Consider the following 20341-nt stretch of genomic DNA (forward strand, 5'->3'; position numbering starts at 1 on the left):
TCTCGTCGGGCGGGGAAGCCCGGGGAGGAGGTGACGACGGGAGATCCTCGTCGTAAACCTCATCGTCTGTGCCCGTCGCGGCCGTGTCAGTCCCTGTATCATCCCCACGGGTCGTGGACGGGGAGGAGGGCTGAGCAGGGCGCGATGGTTGAAAAGGAGGTGGAGGATGAATCCTTCTTCTCTTAGGAGGAGGGCTCCCAGAAGGGCCTGGCTCCAGGTCCCCCGTCGGGAGAGGTTCCTCCGTTGGTGGCAACAGCAGTCTCGTCCTTATCTCCGAGCATAAGGACTGTATAGCCAACAAAATGGCCGCCGAGTTGTCTTGCGGCACTGGTTGAGGGGAGTCCGACGGGTGGTCAGGAGCCCCGTTGGCACCCTCGACGTTCTCGTCGTCTCCGACGTCGGGGTCCCTCCCGACGGGCTGGTGTTCTTCCTTGCCAACGCCATAGCTTAAGTCTTCGATCAGCTCCTCCTCAGAGGTTGAGGCCGAATCCACGACGACCTCCTGCCCACCCTTTTTCTTGTCCGTCGGAGGTTTCACAGGGGTCCTGTCGATGGGCATGAAAGAGGACTCCCTCCGTGGTGGTAGGGAGACTCTGGGCCCCGAGGTCGCCACCACTGGTGTAGCCTCCACAGGCTGAGCCAGGGCCGCCGCAACTGTCTCGATAGAGGCCTTGGGCGGATGGATTAAGGCTTTCACCACCTTAGGTGCGCTCACCGCCTTCTCCTTGGGGGGAGGGTCACAGCCTCGCTCCCCCTCCGATGGGGCCTTCGAGCTCGACCAGGGTCTCTCCAGGAGCTTTGCCGGGTGCTCGGCCTTCCTCTTACCCGAGCAAGAGCTTTGGCTCGTGGTTGATGGCGCCGGGGAGGATGTGCCCTGCCTGGCGCCCGTAGAGCCCGACCGTTCGGCGCTCCCGGTGCCAGCAGACTCGCGGTGCTTGGCCTTCTTTTGGACCCCCGTCGCCAGGGCGCCCTCAAAGGTCTTAGAAGACCACTCAGACTTCTTCTTCTTCTTCTCGCCTGACGGGCTCTTCCCTTCCAGCCAGTTGGCGAGACGCAGATGGCGGTCCTTCATGGTCCGCTCCAACATATTGCCGCAAAACGCACAGTCCTTCTCCACGTGCGTCTTGTCCTCATGCAGGCAGTAGAGGCAAAGGGAGTGTTCGTCCTCCTTAAAGACATTCTGAAGCTGGCATCCAGGGCAGACCCTGAACAGCTTTCCGGGCGTCGAGCTTCCGTTCTCCTGGGCCATGATCGAGATGGGCCTGAGAAACTTCTGGAGTCCTCCAAAAGCGATGCTCGACGAAATCTTCACCCTTGAGGGGCGTAGAAGAATCCGACACGGGTCCCCGTTGATCGGATAAAGAAACGGTGGAGCTTGAGGCTCTTTTGACCGAAAAAGAAAAAATTTTCCTAAGAAAAAGCGCAAAAAAAGCACTAAAGCTCGAGAGCAATAGCACGAGGATCCCAACACTTGAACGTGCAGTAAAAATCTGAAGATGGCTGCCAGAGGTGGGGCTTAGGGAGATGGCAGTCATTGGCTGTGGTCAGTATGACGCAGAGATCAGTGATTGGTTACTACTACGAAAGACAGATCAGAAACGAAACTGATACTGATTTTTCTTTACCGAGGATTCCCAGCCTGACGACGGGGAATATTCATGAGCATGTGAATCCATACCAGACCCCATGCTGGAGAAGGTGTGAGTTTACGTGAATGAAGCGCTAAGGGATGCATCTCATCGGTGTCCGGACAACACTGATATAGAATAGCTCCAATTGCTACCCTGGAAGCGTTGGTTTCGACAAAGAAGGGAAGCTCAGGATTCGGGTGTTGCAGAACTGAAGCCATCAGGAAAGTGGCTTTCAAGGTATCAAAGGCTGATTGTGCATCTGCACTTCAGGAGAAAGGAACTTTTCGAACTGGTCAGGGCAGTTAAAGGAGCCGCCACAGCAGAAAACGAATGGATTTGGCGGTAAACATTAGAGAAGCCTAGAAATGACTGAAGAGACTTCACTGATGTAGGCGGGGGCCAGTCCATGATGGCTTTGACCTTGGAATTGTTCCTATTAACACTCTTGTCCGTTAAGTCATAGCCCAGGAATTCTACGTTATCTGATGTTCTCTAAGGTGCTGTAAGACAGAACTGACGTGTTCCACGTGTTGGTCGTGGGAGGAAGAATAGATCAAGATACAGTCCAGGTATATGACGACCTACTGGTCTAAGGGGGGTCACTGAATACATTGTTCATAAAATACAGAAATGTAGTTGGGGCGTTGCAGAGTCCAAATGGCATTAGTAAATACTCAAACAACCCATAACAGGTTTTGAATGCCGTCTTCCACTTGTCCCACTTACGTATCCTCACGAGATTGTATGCACCTCTCAGATCGAGTTTGGTCAACACAGATGATGATCCCAACTGGTCCAGAAGAACCGAAATCAATGGTAGGGGATACCGATTCTTCACAGTGATCGCATTCAGGGTGCTATAGTCGATGCAAGGACTGAGGTCCCCTTCTTTCTTCGGGATGAAAAATCAAAGGAGAGGCCGCAGTCGATCTGGAGGGACAAATAAAACCCATCTGAAAGGCCTTGTCGATGTACTCCTTCAGCACCTGATCTTCTTTCTTTGTGAGGGAGTACACTTTACCAAAACGAATCTTGGATCCTGGTATGAGATCAATGGGACAATCAGAAGGGCGATGCAGTGGCAAAAGCTCCGCCCTTCCTTTATCAAAGATGTCCAAAATAGAATGATAAACACGTGCGATCGGAGGAACAGGCTTGGTTGTGAACGCTCCTACCAAGTTATGTAGCCTGTAACATAGACAGAAACAGAGTGCTCTGGATGATCTCCTCTGTCTAGAAACAATGTGTTTCGCAAAAGGATGAGGGAAATGCCAGATCTCGATATGACCAAATGATGGAAGGATTGTGCATCTGTAACCATGGGAGACCAAATATCACCCTGAATTGCGGTGCTGTTATTAGGTCAAACAATTTGTTCGACGTGACCATGGCTTGTAGTCATGTACAGGGAAGTGGTTTGCTCTATCACCAAGCCAGAGACCAAGGCAGTACCATTGACTGTGTTAACAGCTTCCGGTTTAGCTTTGGGAATGATGAGCACCCAGGAGCCACAAGCAAACTGCAGATCCATATAATTGCCAGTGGCTCCAATCAATAACGGCATGTGCCTGAAGGATGAACCAGGAGAGCATTCCAAGGTAACTCGTAGGCAGAAAGGTGAAGACAACGCAGACATGTGTAAGTCCATAAACCTACTACCCGACAAAGGGACTCCTATTGCTAGGCTTTGGCGTTTCCCTGTTTGCAAAGGTTTTTTAGGACAGCTCTCCAGAAGATGTTCAGATGAACCACAGAACATACACAGATTGTTCTTCCATCTATGTTCGCGTTCAGCTGGGTCAGGGGCCCACGGACAGCTTCGATCTGCATGGGTTCAGGACTGGACTGCATGGAAAGGGAAGGTTCAGGGCATGGGACCACTGGGGGGTTTGCCCACTTCTCGCCTCTTCACTCCACCCTTCTGGCGTCTACCTGCAATACCAGATCCAATAGCTATGGGAAGGTGGTAAGGACCACAGAAACTCTGGACCTGGCTGACCTCTTTCCTCTCTGATCGACCCTCCCAGGTCCAACTTGGGTCCTTCCTCTTCTCCGTCTCTACCTGTGGTGTTCACCAGGGGTCGAAACTCTCTCCCTGGCTGTTCAACCAATACCTGGCACTCGGCCCCAACTTTCAGTGCTATGCGGATGACACTGAGCTCATTTTCAGGCTCCCTTCCGCCTCCTCATCTCCTTCTCTCATCTCTGACTGTCTGTCCGCTATCCCGGAGTGGTGTACCACCAATGATCCCTGCCTTAATGCCAGTAAAACTGATATTCTCCTCATCGGCACACCTGCTCCCTCCTTTCCGGTTGCTCTCTGGCCCGCCTCTCTATATTCTTCCCGCTCCCACCTGTGAGGCAGGCTAAAAACCCTGGGGTCATCTTCGACTCCAGACTCTCCTTCTCTCCTCACATCTCTGACGTCTCTAAGAAGTCACACTACCAGCTGCACCTCCTCAGAAGTATTCTTCCTTTCTTGTCCTTCCCCCAGAAGCTCACTGTCTCCAGAGCTCTGGTTTCCTCTAGGCTGGACTACTGCAACAGCCTCTTTCTAAATCTGCCGTCTACTCTCTGCCCTCTGCAACTCACCCAGAACAGGACTGCAAGACTTGTCCTTGGCCTCAAGCCCAGGGATCATATCTCTCCAGGACTGGAATCTCTGCACTGGCTCCCAAGGGCTGTGAGGATTAAGTTCATAACGCTCTGCATAGTCCACAAGCCCTTCTGGGGTTGGGGGGGCCTCAATACCTTCAACTCTCTTCCTAAATATCTTCCTTCTCGAGCCCTGCACTCATCCACCTCCAACTCCCTCAGGGTCAGTCGGTTCTTCAAGCAACAAGTTGGTGGTAGATCTCTATCTTTGGCTGGGGCCTCCCTCTGGAGCAGCCTCCCTGAAACTTGAGGAGAACCATCTCCGGTTCCGGAAGTACCTCAAGACCTTCCTCTTTCTCTCCTCTCTCCTGCTGAACTCCTGACTGAAACTGCACTCGTCACCTGGCTACTGATCTCGAGCCAAGCTCCTTTCACCCCACCAGTTGCACACTTGCACTGCCGCCCAGGCACCCCCTGCACTTGGTGGCTGTTTCTGTATCCCTATAATCCCCTACCAGCTCTTGACACTTGACGTTTGCACTTACCCTTGCTCTTGCCGCAAGCTGTCGGCACTTTTTACCTATTGTTAATGTATTTTATTTATATCTTTTACTGTCGATCCTATGTACTGCACGGCCCCTCCCCCCTTTCCCTCACACTTTTCCCTTTCCTCCTGCACTTGCACGACTTCAATTTCACCTAGCCTTGTAAGATCATTGTCCTTCCTTTGTTCCCCTTCCCTTGCCTTATCGCGCCTTGAAACACTGGTCTATAGACGCGTTATAAATGCCTTCTCATAACTCCACATTGAAGTTTCCAAGCATTGTTCCACACCATTCTGAACTCTTACACCACACTTCATCACTTTCATTCCAGCATGATTTCAGTGTATTGCACACACATTAGCCTCTCTGCTTGCTTGGAGTGAAAGGTACAGAAGCCTGGTTGGATCCAAATTTCCTGCCACTTTCACTGCTCATATGTGGCAAGCCCTCATTCTTTCCTGCAGTGTGAAGAGGTGGAGCAGGATCGCTTGAGATGTGAGGGAGCAGACGAGTGATCGATCACGCACACCCAAAATGTTACTGTTTCATCAGAATGAGTTGTTAGTTTTTATTAGTACTTATGGGAGCAGGTCCTCCACCGTTTCACTTTAACACTTAAGACAAACAACATACTCCTATGTAGCAGTAGCAATGACTTCTGGGGAAAAAGCAATGTCAATCTCAAAAAACCAACCCTCTGCCATGAAAGTGAGTCACTTGGGCACTCTGGTCCACTGCTTTACTAAAACGAAGAGTGTCCAGCTGTTTTATCCAAAATCAACACTCTTAATTTCTACTGCAGGTACAGGATCCTAGTGTCAACACAACACATGGAGTCTCTTGTTGTCTTGCCGCTGCCTCCAGATACCACCACCAAGACAGCTTCTTGCAGTTGTCTCTCTGTTCTGAAACAGTCCAAAATGTATCTGCTGACTTGCAAGAGCACCTTATCTGAATGTTGCCACATGACCAATTAACTCCTTCCATATCTTTAGCAACTCCCACAATGTCCTAACGAAAGGGAATAGAAAACAACTAACAAACGTTTAACAAATGCAATGTCTATTTGCAATATAACTGTCAGACAAATCACACAGACCATCAACGAGTTTACTGTCCATTTCTGTAAGTTCAAGGGGAGGCTTGCATCGACGGACCTACAGAAAAGCAGTGTGGTGGATTGTTGGGCATATAGAGACAATTCAGTTTGTGGCACTTGCTGTATAAATAGTCATCATTATACAATATTAGAGGGTGACTCCAAGCCACTGTAACATACATGAACTACTGATGGAGAATCAGGGCTGGCCACACAAGTACAGAGAGTCTTGCAAACTGGTGCACGAGAGTGCCAGGGTTGACAACTACATGTTAAGCATCGAGAAGCACAAGATGCAATTTCCGAAGCCACATTCTTAGATGTCAGGATTATGCACAGCTTTTGAATTACTGAGGTCAAGTTGCAAAAGAAGTTACAACTCCCACCATAAAGCACCCCAAAAACAGTACATAAAGGGCATCACAGAGCTCTACTGCCGGAGGAGCCAAACATATATCAGGCCTTCCATTCTCCATTATTTCCCTGGCTGGCCACAAAAGCAAGGCTTTCCTTGCTCGACTACCACATCCATCTCTGGGAGAAGGACACTGGGCAAGGCGAGCAGTGCAATCACCCATGGCCTTGGGGTCACTGCTTCAAAGTCTGAGAGAAAAGTCCTTTTCTCGCATATTCAGGCCACTGGCTTCAAATGCCATCACTTGGTTTACTTTGCAGTCCCATGCTTTGTAATCTTGCATAACACATTTTAGTGATGGCTCTTCGAGGACAATAGTTCATAAACACATCAAATTATATATATATATATATATATATATATATATATACATATATATATATATATATATATATATATATAAAATACATTACATACAAGTAGTCCAAAAACGCTCAGTAGAAACAAGATTTCAATCATACAAAAAGAAGGAGGCGGGTGAAACATCAGGTAACAAAAGGGGGTGGGGAAAGAGCGAGAAGTATGAAAGAGGGAAGAGATGAAGAGGGAAAGAACAGAAGCTGGTCGAAGGAAAGTGGTCCAGAAGTAAAATGAAAGTATCACTAAGAGAAGGAGGTGGAAGGTTCAAAGAGGAGGGGCAAAAAGAAGGAAAGGAGATGGAAGGACAGCAAGACAGAAACAAAGGAAGGTCACACAGTTAAGAGATGACCCAGCACAGAGACAGAGCCTTTTGTAACTGACCCGATGAGACATATTAGTGCCTCCATTTTCTGACAGTGCAGGTGGAGTGGGGGGTGGGACAGAATCTAGAATCTGCAAAAGCGGCAATGACACTGGATGGTACGACTTTTAAATCCTTTTTTACAGTGGCTAACCAGATCACTAGACCCTAGTTAGGTCTCCTTTACTTGTCAAAAATTCTCAATAATCTGTATTGTACAGGAATTGCATATTATTTGTCAGAAAATGAATTTAGGAGCGTGAACCCATCCAGACTCGCACCACTCTAAATTATTTAACAATACAAGAATTTGACTTGCACAATAGCTCCCAGGTTTATGGTACACATCACTTCTTCAAAACTTTTCAGCACCAGAGAAGAGGGTGAGTTAATGCACAGCTATTGAGGGGCACAGGAGGAAGGTGCAAGTAAAATACAGTGCAGAATTCCCAATGAATTGTAGTTTCGATAAACATGAAAACAGTAAACTTGTACAGCACAGAAATAAATTGGCACTGCTATGAAGAATATTGCACAATGCAAACCACTGGCAACCACATAGTGAACATTCTGATGGAATTTGTTGATAATCAAGTGTCTCTATGTCAGAATCTGTCAGGCGCCTAAAATTATTTTTGGGAGTAGGGGCAAGTTTTACTTCAAGGCATTTGGACTACTTTGAGGCTTGCCCGTGATCCAATAATGTTTATGTCTTGACCAAAATCATAGGTCTTTTTCTGGATTAACTATACAAGCAGTGCACCCAACCCCAAATCTCCCACATTGGGGATCGAAAAAGATTTGTTTAGCAGGAGCAGTAAGTAAGCAGTTTATGGTTTTCAGCCATAATCCAGTAAGCAGGACCTACTACTGAGGAATGAGTAGATAGTACTTAGCGTGCCGCAACTCTAAATTTTACAGAAGATGCAAACTGTAACTTTTTGCCTATTATATATGATTCATAATGGTATGGAGGAACAACATAGCACTCCCACTCCCGGACCTCTCACTGACCAATTTCCGAGCTATACGAGCAGGAGTGACACGGAAATCTGATAAATACCCAGGAAATGTACTAATGAGGGGGAGCTACATGACACTGCCGGGACCGCCATGGGCAGGGCTATCAGCACGGCACTCCTTTTCATGGCTGGAGGCACTGCTAGAAACCTAGCTGCCCGCACCACTCCCTTACTTGCCTGGGCTGCATCCTACAAACGCAGCCTAGGCCCTCCTATCCCCCTGCCCCACTCCTCCCTTCAAACCTGGGTTGCTCCTGGTATATACAACATTGGAGAATGGCTCCTCCCCAAATCACTGCGCACAATCTTCCCCGGCCCACACGTAGCAGATACCCAGTTTACCAAGCCCTACCCCTCTCACCTCAATCAGCATGTTTCTACGCGCTCACTGGGAAATCAGGGAAACGGCCAGTTCCCATCAAGCACCGCAGGCAGACTGCTTTTTTCTTTTTTTAAACACCCCCCCCCCCCTCGGGTCATAATAGCTTTATAGACACCCCTCAACCCCACACCAGCCAATGAGGCTCTTAAACCTCATTGAACTCTCACACTGCACATGGGCCTTTAACTCGGGCTTCAGGGCCCATATCTCCAGCTACAGTCCTCAGGCAGGGTCTACAAACCATAATTATGCTTTCTAGGTCTTCCAGGCGCTAATGCTCCTTTATTCACATATCCAAATGCACAGATTTAATGTCCCATAGGATTGTTTACACGGCACAGTGCCACACGTAGCACCTGGTGTCTATTGATGCAAAGCTAACAGGCTCTTCTAGGTCACGAAAAGGAGCTCCACAACTTCCTGATTTTAGTTATTTTGATGGCCTGAAACAAGGGAGGGAAGGAAGCTAGAGGATAACATGAGAGCAACTGGGGGACATTAATAAATAAGAACAAGACTGAATGTACCTTTTTTTGCTTTTGAGCTGCAAGAGTCTGAAAATGTTGACTATGAAATGTACAATTAAAACAAAGGGCCATTATCAACGGAGTGCTAGCTGCCAAAACGGGTGAAATTTGCAGGATCTGCATTCACAGATTCAATTCTAAAACGCAAACCATATCTGGATTGCATTGGAATCAATTAAAGCCTATACTGGCCCTTTCAGGCCGACGCTGAGGGAGTACATTTCAACTTGCAGCGAGCAGGGCTGGTGGAGTTAGCTTGTCTGTTCCAGGCGCAGTGCTGCTTGAGATATCCATGCGTTCCAAGGATCACATGCCGGGCTGGATCCTCTGGTAGGGCGTTTGCTAAAAGCAGAGACTCTCTTTGGAGAGCAATTCACGACAGTCCAGGCAGCGTTTAAGTACTACAATGCCTACAGGAAACCAGGCTGCTGTGGTCACACCTTATTACTGTTGCCAACACTTCGCTTGAACGCGGGACGCGGCAATGATATTTGCAGTTGGGATTGATCCCCGTTATTACACTTACAGTAATAATCAAGAGAAATAAAGTTGGATAAGCCCTGATTTGAGAAAGGCACCTTGCCGAAACACATGTAATCCATAGGGCAGATCAATTAAACTTTCTTATCACACAACAGCAATTGGACTTAGTTTCCAGCATAATTTTTTTCTGGCGCAGTAATAAGGTGTGACCACAGCAGCCTGGTTTCCTAATTAAACAAACGGAGTTGAGGAACTCGAAGTCTCCGTTCTATGGCACACCAATGCGACAGTGCACATTTTGTGCATTGAATCAGGTCGCTGCGGTTCTAAGTGATATCAACCCAAAAGTTCCTTCAAAATCTGTACAATGCCTACAGCGCTGACCATAGAAAGCAGAGCATGGTACCCAACAGTGGGGCATTCCATCTCCTGGGTGCTGCAGGCACATCCTTCCTTTCAGGATCTCGTACCCTGGTGCTCACACCACCTCCTGCTGGGGCAAGTGGCTGTCCTTCCACACTTCCTGTATGCTATGCGACTCTTGAACAGGGCTTCCAGGGAAACTTTGCGGTGGACTAATTGGCTCCTCCTCCTCCTCTGCCGGGTTGTACTGGAAGAAGCAAATAAGGGTAAGACTTCAACAAAAATCATAGTTGCAAAAGGGGTACAGAGTTACAATGATGGCTCACTAAAAACACAGGGCAGTGGCCTAAAGTGACCAAGCCAATAGTTGGCTTCAACATAAAGCAGCAGAGCGTTGCACTAGGGTAAAGGTGCACAATTGCCAGGAAAAGGGCACAGAGGCATTTCAAAAGGTCACAAGCCACACAGGGGGGAAGGGGCCACAGAGAACGAGCAGAGTCAATAAGGGAACATCTGTAGAAATGCTTTTCATATTTCTGTGACTGAGGAAATCAGAAAATATGTTGAATAACAGTGAAGCAATGCTTTTCAATGTAACTAAAACTTGATCAACCCACATTCACTTTTCTGTTCATGATGAAAATCGCTCAATGCTGCAAAGCTAGCTTTAAAAAAATATTTACAGTAGCGTATCAGTCCCCCCCAAACCCAACTCACACCAGTCATTGCTCTTTGACCTGGATAGATCTCTCTTCAGTTTACCTTTATGCTTTCTGTCGTCAAGATCTAGGTTTCCTTCTCACGCATCTCTGCTCAGTCTCTGTGTCCCGATTGCATAGTTTATCCCATCACAGAACCCACCTCAATCACTTTCGCACCTACACAAAAGTGTGCCTCTGAGAACAGTGTCCCGACATATTTAGTTAAGATAGGAGGAAGTGCAGGACATTCTGTGATAGTTCCTGTTATGGGGGACCCTCCGTTGGATGAGAGTGATTTGGGTGGGCAGCTGCCATGCAAGGACCCACTCTCCAGAGCAATATAAGTCAGCAACTCAGCTGAGCCACCTAGCCAAACACACATCCACAGCCACCAACACATCGACTACACACAGCTATACATCAAGATCAACTCCATCAAGGACATCTACAGGATCAAACTCTGCCTCTCGCTGATCCAGTCTTGGGTGTCCATTGCATACTTGAAGCTCAACCCCTCCAAGACCAAATTCCTACTCCTCACCAACAACACCAAACACCCAGACATGCAGACCTGGCTATCAACCATGAACCCTGAGAGCTTCACACCCGAGCTCACCTCCTGTGCAAAGTACTTTGGGTTTGACATTGACAAAAGCCTCTCCTTCAAGACACACACAGGTAAGAAAACGCAGAAAGCTTGGAATCGGCTCTCTCTCCTGCGGAAAGTCAAGCCCTTCCCCCCTATGGACAGCTTTAGATCCACCGTTCAAGCACTGGTCTTATCCCACCTGGAAGAGGGCAATGCCCTCCTGAAAGGCCTCACATCGTCCTCCCCTATGCCCCTGAGAAGTGTACTACATGTGGCCACATGCCCCATCAAGGGTCCACGTAGATACGCCCCCATCACCCCGGCCCTCACCGACCTTTACTGGCTCCCACTGCACGCACAAATCACCTTCAAGTCTTGCTGCATCATCTATAAGGCAGTCGCCCTCAAGTAACCCAGCTATCTCGCAGAGAAACTCACCAACTCCGGCGGACAGCACAGCACTAGAAGCCATGACATGTGCAGACTTGAAATCCACTGCTGCAAAAAGGAAAGGACCAGAAAACAAACCTTCTCTGCCTCCTCCCAATCAGTATCGGACTCGCCCAGTGCTGCTTCGTTTCAATAAAGAACTGAAGACCTTCCTCTGGAAGGAGTCTCTAATCCTTAACACCTAGGCCATCACGACTCCCCACCCCACTGCACCACCTGACGCGCAAGATGCTGTCCGCCTCTCTCCTCCCCGACACCCTGTAGAGCTCTCCTCTGTGCCCCTCTGTATCTTAACCCCACTGTAGATCTATTCTGTTACCTCTGAAAAGCACTCCAGTATGCATCTGTATTGTTGTATACATCTTTAAAGCGCTCAGTTGCTTCTTGAAGCTAAATACCATAATAGTAATAATGATAGTTAATGAGTACCATCAGTTAGTGGTGCAGGGTTAAAAGCTTATGTCCTAGGTGAGCAACGTGAGGCTCTTCAGATGTTTTTGACTAAGACCCCATGATCTCTGACCATTGACTTCATAGTCAGAGTTGATGGGAGCTGTAGTCTAAAAAATCTGGAGAGCCAAAGATTGCAAATCCCTGGCCTATGTCCATAGCTGCCATTGCTTCCTGGGCTACATTTCTTCTTTTAGTATTCTGCTGGATTTCTCTTGGCCTTAAGGTGCAGACGGACACAGAACATCAATAGGCACAAAGTGAAAATCTGCAGGTAACTGCTGAAAGATGCGGCAATGTCTAAACCCGGCAGAGACTACGGGAAAAACAAGCATGCAAATTACTCAATGTAATGCCCCTCCTATTCACAGAAAGAGTCTCTGTGTCCGTCACACACCTCACCCGACTCCTCTCCTCTTGTGGTGCGCTTCTGTGCTCTCTCTCAACCTTGAGCTTAGGGCCGAGGTACAAAATCCATAGTCAAAATGAAGCGGTGTCCTTGAGCTGTAAATTCTGTGAGCAATTTCCAAATCTGAAAATCTGCAGACACAGTGCAGAAAGGTTTCCAAACGTGCGCTCAATAAAAGAAAATCAGATTTTCCCACAGAAAACTGAACTTCAGATGTGTGCTCCAATATTAAACAAAAAAGTATACACTGCCAATGTATAATTAATTATAGCAAAAAAAGGCAGGGCTCTGGGTAGTGCTGGATTTGAGCCTGATTTCCCCAGATTCTAAACTGGACAAACACAGTCTACCTCATTCTCAAATACAAAGAAACAAAAAGCCCATACCTGGGCCTCCACACACTCCACCCATAATAATCAGCTATTTCCAGCACTCTGAATCAACTTCTCGGCTCATAAGCGCTCTTGAACCATTTGTCTTTGTTTCGCATTTACCCACATTGTAGTGCATTTGACATGCGATGGCTGCAGATACAGGAGAGATTGGCTATTTGGGAGAAGTTACTGCCCTTCCAGAGGAGAATGTTAAGCGATTACAAATGGGAAAGACTTGAGAATGTTGGAATGGCAGGAATACATAAAGTTGCATGCTGGTTGAAACAAGGACTACAAGCAGGAGTACTATTGTGCATTTTGTTTCAGCATTTCACTTGCAGTGTTAATAGTACAGTTTAAAACACAGATTCAAATTTTTTGGTGCAGATTACTTTGCATTCACGATGGGAAAAATAAAGCTACAATCATACACTTTTTGCTCAGCAATATACTTAATAAACCAAACTGACAGTATTTATAGCGTTATAGTATGTGATTTGTGTACTTTAAGATATCTATAGAATTAAGTGCTATTGCTCTTTAGCCCTGTGTTTTTACAAATTGGACTAGCGTAACACTTGTCTGCCATGGCTTCACCCCTTGTCCCACCTCACCACTCCAGCCCCTCTGCACCATCGCCCCCTCCTCAACCATGGACTCTGGCACTTTTTCCATTTGCAGCACAGGTCATAAGTGTATACATAAAGTGAATTATATTAGGGTAAATGTATTGGAGTCACAGGCAGGCAGGTACTATGTCACAGAGGAAAATACAGATACTGGAAAATAGAATTGTGTCCCATAGTATAGAATACAGTGGCAGGGAAGAGAGAACAGTGTTTCAAGTAGAGGGAATAACATTCAAAAGAAAGGGGCAAGATCAAGCACAGTGTTAGAAGGTAAAGGCCAAACAATGAGTGATACGTTGTTATACTGGCACAAGCACCAAGGAAAGGACTTGGGCCACAGGTACAAGGAGCACAGAGGCAGGGGGCTGAAGTTACGCAAACATTGTTGAAGCGCGAGAAGAGAGGACACAGATACTTACATCATGCGGATCCAGGTTCTCCTGTGTGAATCAAAAAGAAATGTGTCATGGACTGTCAACAGAAAGAACACAGGTCACAAGAGACAATTTGGGGTGGGCATGGGGGAGTCATAGAAGGAAGTGTGGGATTATCTGAATAGACGAAAGAGAGAAACTATCAGATCATCCTCCTGGGGTCTTCATTGATATTCATTAGAACTGAATATTTCCGCCCACCTGCGGCAACCCTAATCACTTACAAACAAAAGGCAAGAAAACTATCTGCATATTATTAAATAACTTCTAATAAAAAGGAACATTTTAATGCCCATCTGGCATAAAAGATTTTGCTTTGGTCCGTTTTCCCTCCACAAAGGAAACCAGTGAACCGCAACTGCATTTCTAAAAATCCTGTCCAAGAAGAAAACAGGGAAACGACAGATAGGCAACGTTAATACGGAGAGGTAAACAGCAACACTGTGGCCCTCATTCCAAGGATGGTGGTAGTCATGGCGCTATTAGCGCCATGACTACCACCAATAACGGGACCGTATCCGGTCCCGTTCAATGGGGACTTACCAGTCCAGTCCGACCTTGGCAAGACCAGTAAGTCCCTATTGAAAAAGCCATTCCCATTTGAGCCCCCATAGGGCACAATGGGAGGCGCTAATAATGGTACTGCAATTTGTAGTACCGTTATTAGCTCTGAAGTCCCTTAACGGGCTCCGTCCATAACGCCTGGTAAAACCAGGCGTTAAGGAAGGGATCAGCTAAGGGACCTCGGAATAGGGTGCAAAGGGATTACCGGCACCGATGTCCTTAACGGTGCCCGGTATCCCTTTGCGCCCACCTCGTAATGAGGCCGTGTGCCTTTGAGGTCACAGAGAGCAGCTCCCATCATGCAGCGCAGTGTCCGTCAGAGCCAGCTGTGTTTCTAGAGCTCAACGAGAGTATCCTCAAACACTTCTAAAGCAGTGGTGTTTGGCAGAACTTTCGACCATCTATTGATTCCTTTGAGGTCTTTTGCTTTTCCCTTCCCTTTTCATAGCTTTCCCCGCCAGGATAGTGCGTTTACAGTTCTGTTTCAGCACAGCATTTGCTGTGCCCTGACTTAATGTCACTGTTTGACAAATGTGCTGCCAGTGGTGGGGGAAAAACGTCTGTAAGAGATGGAAAGATGGCCATGCTCTTTGTATTGGCTCTTTACCAGACAGCCATACAGTGGAGAAATGCCCTAGATGGCAAAATGGCGGATGATGTCCCAAAGGAGACTGAAAGACTGGAACGGGCTTCCGCTCAGAATCGGTTTAGGACAAGAAACACAGGACAGGACAGTTTCTGTTGAAATATCCACCGGCAGACTCATTTGTTTCTGCTGCTGGAAAAAGGTGGAAACCAAAGATTGTTGGAGATGTGATCAAATGAAAAAAAAATAGATTCTCCAGATCCACTCCAATATTAGATGACATGCTCTTAAATTAGATTGTTGCGATAGTATGAAATTTGTTTCAAAATCCTTCTGCATGCCCTTTTTACATATCAGCCCGATTGGTCCACTGCATTTTTGGAAATTAGGGGGCCATGTCTTTAGCTGCACAGGGAATTGGAAATCCTAGGACCGACCCTGGAGAGAAACCAAACACGGTCAGTGTTCTTAGTGTACCAGTCCTACAGTTTGATTTTTTAGCTCTGTGAATGCGTTAAAAAAATGGCATTTGTACTATCATAACTTTGTACAGTTGGCATTCCTACGTGCACTGCAAATCAACACAAGGCAAGCAATTTCTAAAAAGACTTGAGTGGGCAAAACCAAATAAAAGTGCTAAATTACGAATGGTGAATGTTTGTAGTAAAGGAAATTATATTTGAACTAAAAACTTTTTTTAAACATTGAGCTATAGAAAACAACGAGTGTTGTAGAGTGTCTAGGTTTCACTAACCAACGGCATGGAAAGGACCAGTCTTTTTCTGGCAGTGCTGCGACAAGAGAAAGAATGACCAGGCATTTGGAAATCATTTCAAATGTTTATTTGCCAAAAAGAGCATCTTCTATATCCTCTGTTAACGAAGAGCAAAGGCTTATCGCCAGGTAGAGGATTCTGAAAATGGGAGTATTCCTGAAACGAAAGTTAACTCCTATTTCAATTACGTCCAAAATGTTGGAATGGATGGAACGGATAGAGTGAGTGGAATGGATTAAGTGGTAGAGTGGACGAAATGGATAGAGTGAATGGAATAGATAGAGTGAATGAAGTAGATGGATGGAATGAGTGAGATGGACCGAATGGATGGAATTGGTGTAATGGATAAAACGGATCGAGTGCATAGACTAGACAGAGTGGATGAAATGGATTGAGTGGACAGAATGAGGCAGATCGAATGGATGGAGTAGATGGAGTGGACAGAGTGTACGGAACAGACAAGAGTGTACGGAGCGGATGGGGTGGATGAACTGTGAACATCAGCTTGCACTGGATCCTGTCAGGATTGTGAACGTTGGCCTGACCCGCCTCCAGACGGATGTGCAAATGTTAGCATGTCCCACACTTGGAGCTGTGAACATTAGCATGAATCGCATCCAATAGAAATACGAATGTAAATGGTAACATGCCCCATACGTGTATCACTGTGTACCCTGCCCTCCTGTTCCCTATATAGCCTTATCCCCCCCCTTGTCGCTGTAATCCCAGCCCCTGTCTGCATATGTCCGTGTGTCGCTCTGTTCCCTGCCACCCTGTTCACGTGTCCAGTCTCGGGCGCTTTAAAGATAACCATAAAATCAAATCACTACGCTTACTCTCTATCTTATACCATCATTCAACTAGAACACAGCTATACCCCTGATTAATTTGGCCTAGCTGTTCACATACGAATATGACCAAATGAACACTTCATCACCCTGCTAAAACGCAGCTAGCCGATCACATTCCGGCTTAGTTGCTCACATATGCGTCCTTCAGGCATAACACAGCCAGAGCCCAGTCTAGGTGTCCACCGACCAGACTGCACACACAACTGATATTTCCAGCACCACACCGATCGCTAGGATGCAGCTACCACCCGGCAATTACATCAGCTGCACACATATCTGGTGCACCCATGCACCCTGCTGCGACTCTATCTCTCTCTACTGACCTGAACTACGGTTCCCGAGGCCGCTCAACCTACCAGCGCTTTGAGGTCATACCAAAGATATATAGAGCGCTATATAAATGCCAAGTAACATAACATAACATATAGGCTACACCTTTGTGTATGTATTTTTGTATGTGTATGTTGATGAATGATTGGATTGCTCACTGCAGAAATGAGTTTGGTCATCTGCTTTGTTTTAAAATATTTTGTTCTTCCTGCAACTTAAATGTGATTTAGAGTGTGGATTCAAACATGATTGATTCATTTTCATAAAATATTTGTATCAAGTGAAATAAATATTCTGATACACAATTTCTGAATAGAGTCCTCTAGATTCTTTTTCAGTTTCCTCTGGTATGCTAATACCCTGGTCCAGAGCATAGGGTCCCCCTGCGTTTTTCAGTATAGTAGCTAGAAAAAGGTTGCCAGCTTCTTCATCATCCATGCCTCCAGACAAAGAAAGCTACAGAGCAGATCTGGCAAGAAAATCTGCTCGGCAAGAAAATCTGCTCAGGTTTGTTCCCAAAAATCAGAGCTGGCAGCTCTATGGTATTACTGGGAAGATATGACTACTCTCTGGGAGTTGGTGGAAAGGATGGCAGAGTTCCTGTCGGATGGCTAGAAGGATTTCTGGGTGATTGTAAGGGAGGGGAGCCTTCCCTCAAATCAAGTCATCAGAACTTCCAGAGATGTGGCGGAGCTTGCCACAACAGATTATTGCCACTGACTGGCATTGAGAAGGCCTTCAAAGGCCAGACTCATAGGGATGAAAGTGGACTCCCAAAAGACCTTACCTTTTCTATTTGGCTAAATCTGGATTAGAATTCTCCTCTGTAAAAGTTCATCTATCTAGTAAAGTAGCATTTACGAAAATTCCTTCTCAGTAACCTTCGTTCAAGAGTCTTGTGATAAAGGATTTTTTTGAAAAGGCTTAGGAAGATATACACCCTGATCTATACACCTTCAATTGTGTGAATATGGTGTTAGATAAACTCATGGGCCCAACTTTTGAACCCATGAATTCTCACTGCTATTAACTCTGCACGCTGATCGAGGCTTTATGCACATTTAGGCCTAACAAGATCTTCCGTAAGGATAATTTGACGAGATTCAACTTTCATAAGAAAAGAAGGGGTGTGTTCTCAAAGTTTGATGTAAATCAATCTGTTGAACAGTCTTTGTTTGCCAATCCTTTCACTCCAGTGGAAGTTCTTTGCACACCATGAATGCGAAAAGGGCAGCAAGTTATTACATAGCTAAGAGTAATGACGTCAACTATGGAATGATTAACACTTGTCACTGAGTTTCTAAACAATTAATTTCCAGGTGGTTAGCATCCTGTATCCAGCTCTGCTTTTAATAAGCCAGTAAACCTTTGTGTAAACCCCAAAGGCCATTCTGATTGAGGAAGGGCTTCTACTGCAGCCTTCATGAGAAATCTTCTGATTTCAGAAATATTTAAGGCAGCAACCTGGAAATCGGTCCCTGCCTTTTTAATTAATTACTGCCTGAATTCAGAAACCAAAAACACACACTTTGCAACTTTTTGGTTAGTCAGTTTTCAATCACAATAAAATCCCTAGCATATTTCATTGCTTTGTATCGCAATATTTTCCAGATTGTCCATCCGCCTGACGTTTGGGAGCTTGGTAGTCTAGTCAGTGTTTATAAACATCAATGAAGAGGCCAGGATTAAGAAGGAATAGTTGCTTGCAACAAGTTCATAAACAGCCCTCCCACCTCACCTCAATAATCAGGAAGCTCAATTATTGCGTGTAAGCAAGAGAAGTATGCTTAAGGAGCTAGATCAGCCCACCGCTTAATTCAAAAGAATGGAATCCTACCTGCCACTGTGCTGCATGATGGAGCTGGCCTACTCAGACCTTAAAGACCAAGTGTCATGGTCTACATCTTCATGTTAAGGCTGCCCATCTGTCATTTAGCTATTTTCTCTATGACATGGCTGTACAAATGCACATGGTAAACTGCTTTCTTTATGGAGTGAAACTAGTCCAATACAAAAGCTTGTATGCCAGGAGGCATTAATAGGATAATTATGAAAAGTTATTCTTATGTTCTTACATGTGAGGAGATATTTCTCTCCTACACTGATATGTGTTCTGGGATTCTGCACATGAGCAGATGTATTCAGTGTTTATGAACTCCATGAAATTACCCAGGATGAGCAACATTCCTGTCCCAGAACATAGGGAGTGGGGAACTGGGGTCACAAAATAGAGCAGGACACAGGAAAGGAAACAACAAGCGCAAGGTGAGCTCCAAGAAAAAGTGAGAGGATGTCACAGGAGAGATGGGGCAGGATGGCTTACAATAAAGGAAACACATAGCCTTTGCAATGTTGGGGTGGTCATGAAGGGTCCCCATGATTATGAGGGGTTACTGTTGCTTATGCCATTTTGATGATTGGGGGTAGCAGCGAACTGGGCGCGATATTGCAATGTCATATGTATCAAGCATAGTTCATTGTGGATGGGATATGTTATTTTTTAGTGTTACTGTTGTCTAGAACTGATACATATTAGATTTGCACATGTGTAGAAAGATACAATGTTAAAATTATAAATGCAACATGAACACGATCTACACACTGGGTGCTCTGAAACACATGGACACTGGGAGACAGAGGATTTCGATGGGCAGGAGAGCCTGTCCTGAGATCCCGTAATAAAGAAGGAATAACATTTATAAAACATACGCACAGAGAAATATATAAAAGGCCCTTTGTTCACACAGAGAAGCATGTGGAAGAATGTTAATGAGGAGTTTATATAAATCTGCATGCAGTTGGGTTTTGTGAGTTTATTCAGACTTTGCAGTTAGCAGTTACAATGTGCATTCTAGGCAACTGGGACATTCTGTTTTTTCGGACTTGGGGAGTTGACAGAGGAAGAACGAGTCATCCAGTAGAAGGTCAGCCTGCGAGCAGGGCATAGGTTTATGGTTTAACAGTTCTGCAAGGAACAGATGTAAACATGCTCATTGCATTGAAGTTGCATAGAAGGGTTTACCAGTTGTTTGGCCCAGCAATAAAGATGATTTTTGGAATTATGTTATATCTGAATGTTTCAATGTACCATGGACCAATCCCCAGGAATGGCGGACTTTGAATATTATCTGAAGATGGCCGTAATGATTGTCGATGACCAATGAGAAAGAATGAATTTGGAAAAGATGGAAGTTCTTTGTGAATGTTTTGTCCAATCATGTTTGAGGGGTGGGTGGTAATAAAATAACTGGGAGTGTTTAAGTGTTTCTAAAATGTATAAAATGTAACAACTGATGTAGTTCGTGGAGATTCGAGTTGGCTTGGTTCCACGGGACTATCCAACTGCTCCCTGGAATTTTGTAGGAAAACCTTGCTTTACATACACAACGTGAACTCGTTCCTCAGGTGGTGGACCT

At 45.9% G+C, this 20341-nt stretch overlaps 1 protein-coding gene across 4 annotated transcripts in view; it reads right to left on the minus strand.

The window, feature by feature from the left end:
- Positions 1 to 5308: 5308 nt before the first annotated feature.
- Positions 5309 to 20341, minus strand: part of CD40 (CD40 molecule) — a 345834-nt gene continuing 330801 nt past the window's right edge. For 2 of the 4 annotated variants that reach the window (XM_069651362.1, XM_069651360.1), the window contains 2 exons: positions 13805 to 13825; positions 5309 to 10030 (listed from right to left, as the gene is read on the minus strand). In XM_069651362.1, coding sequence (XP_069507463.1) covers positions 9899 to 10030; positions 13805 to 13825 — 153 coding nt within the window. In that variant the 3' untranslated portion in view covers positions 5309 to 9898. Of the gene's footprint in view, positions 10031 to 12370; positions 12514 to 13804; positions 13826 to 20341 lie in introns of all 4 variants that reach the window. The other 2 variants (XR_011304313.1, XM_069651361.1) reach the window with 2 other exon arrangements.

Source organism: Ambystoma mexicanum, chromosome 3p (genome assembly GCF_040938575.1).
Source record: "Ambystoma mexicanum isolate Mex_15411 chromosome 3p, UKY_AmexF1_1, whole genome shotgun sequence".
Taxonomy (NCBI): domain Eukaryota; kingdom Metazoa; phylum Chordata; class Amphibia; order Caudata; family Ambystomatidae; genus Ambystoma; species Ambystoma mexicanum.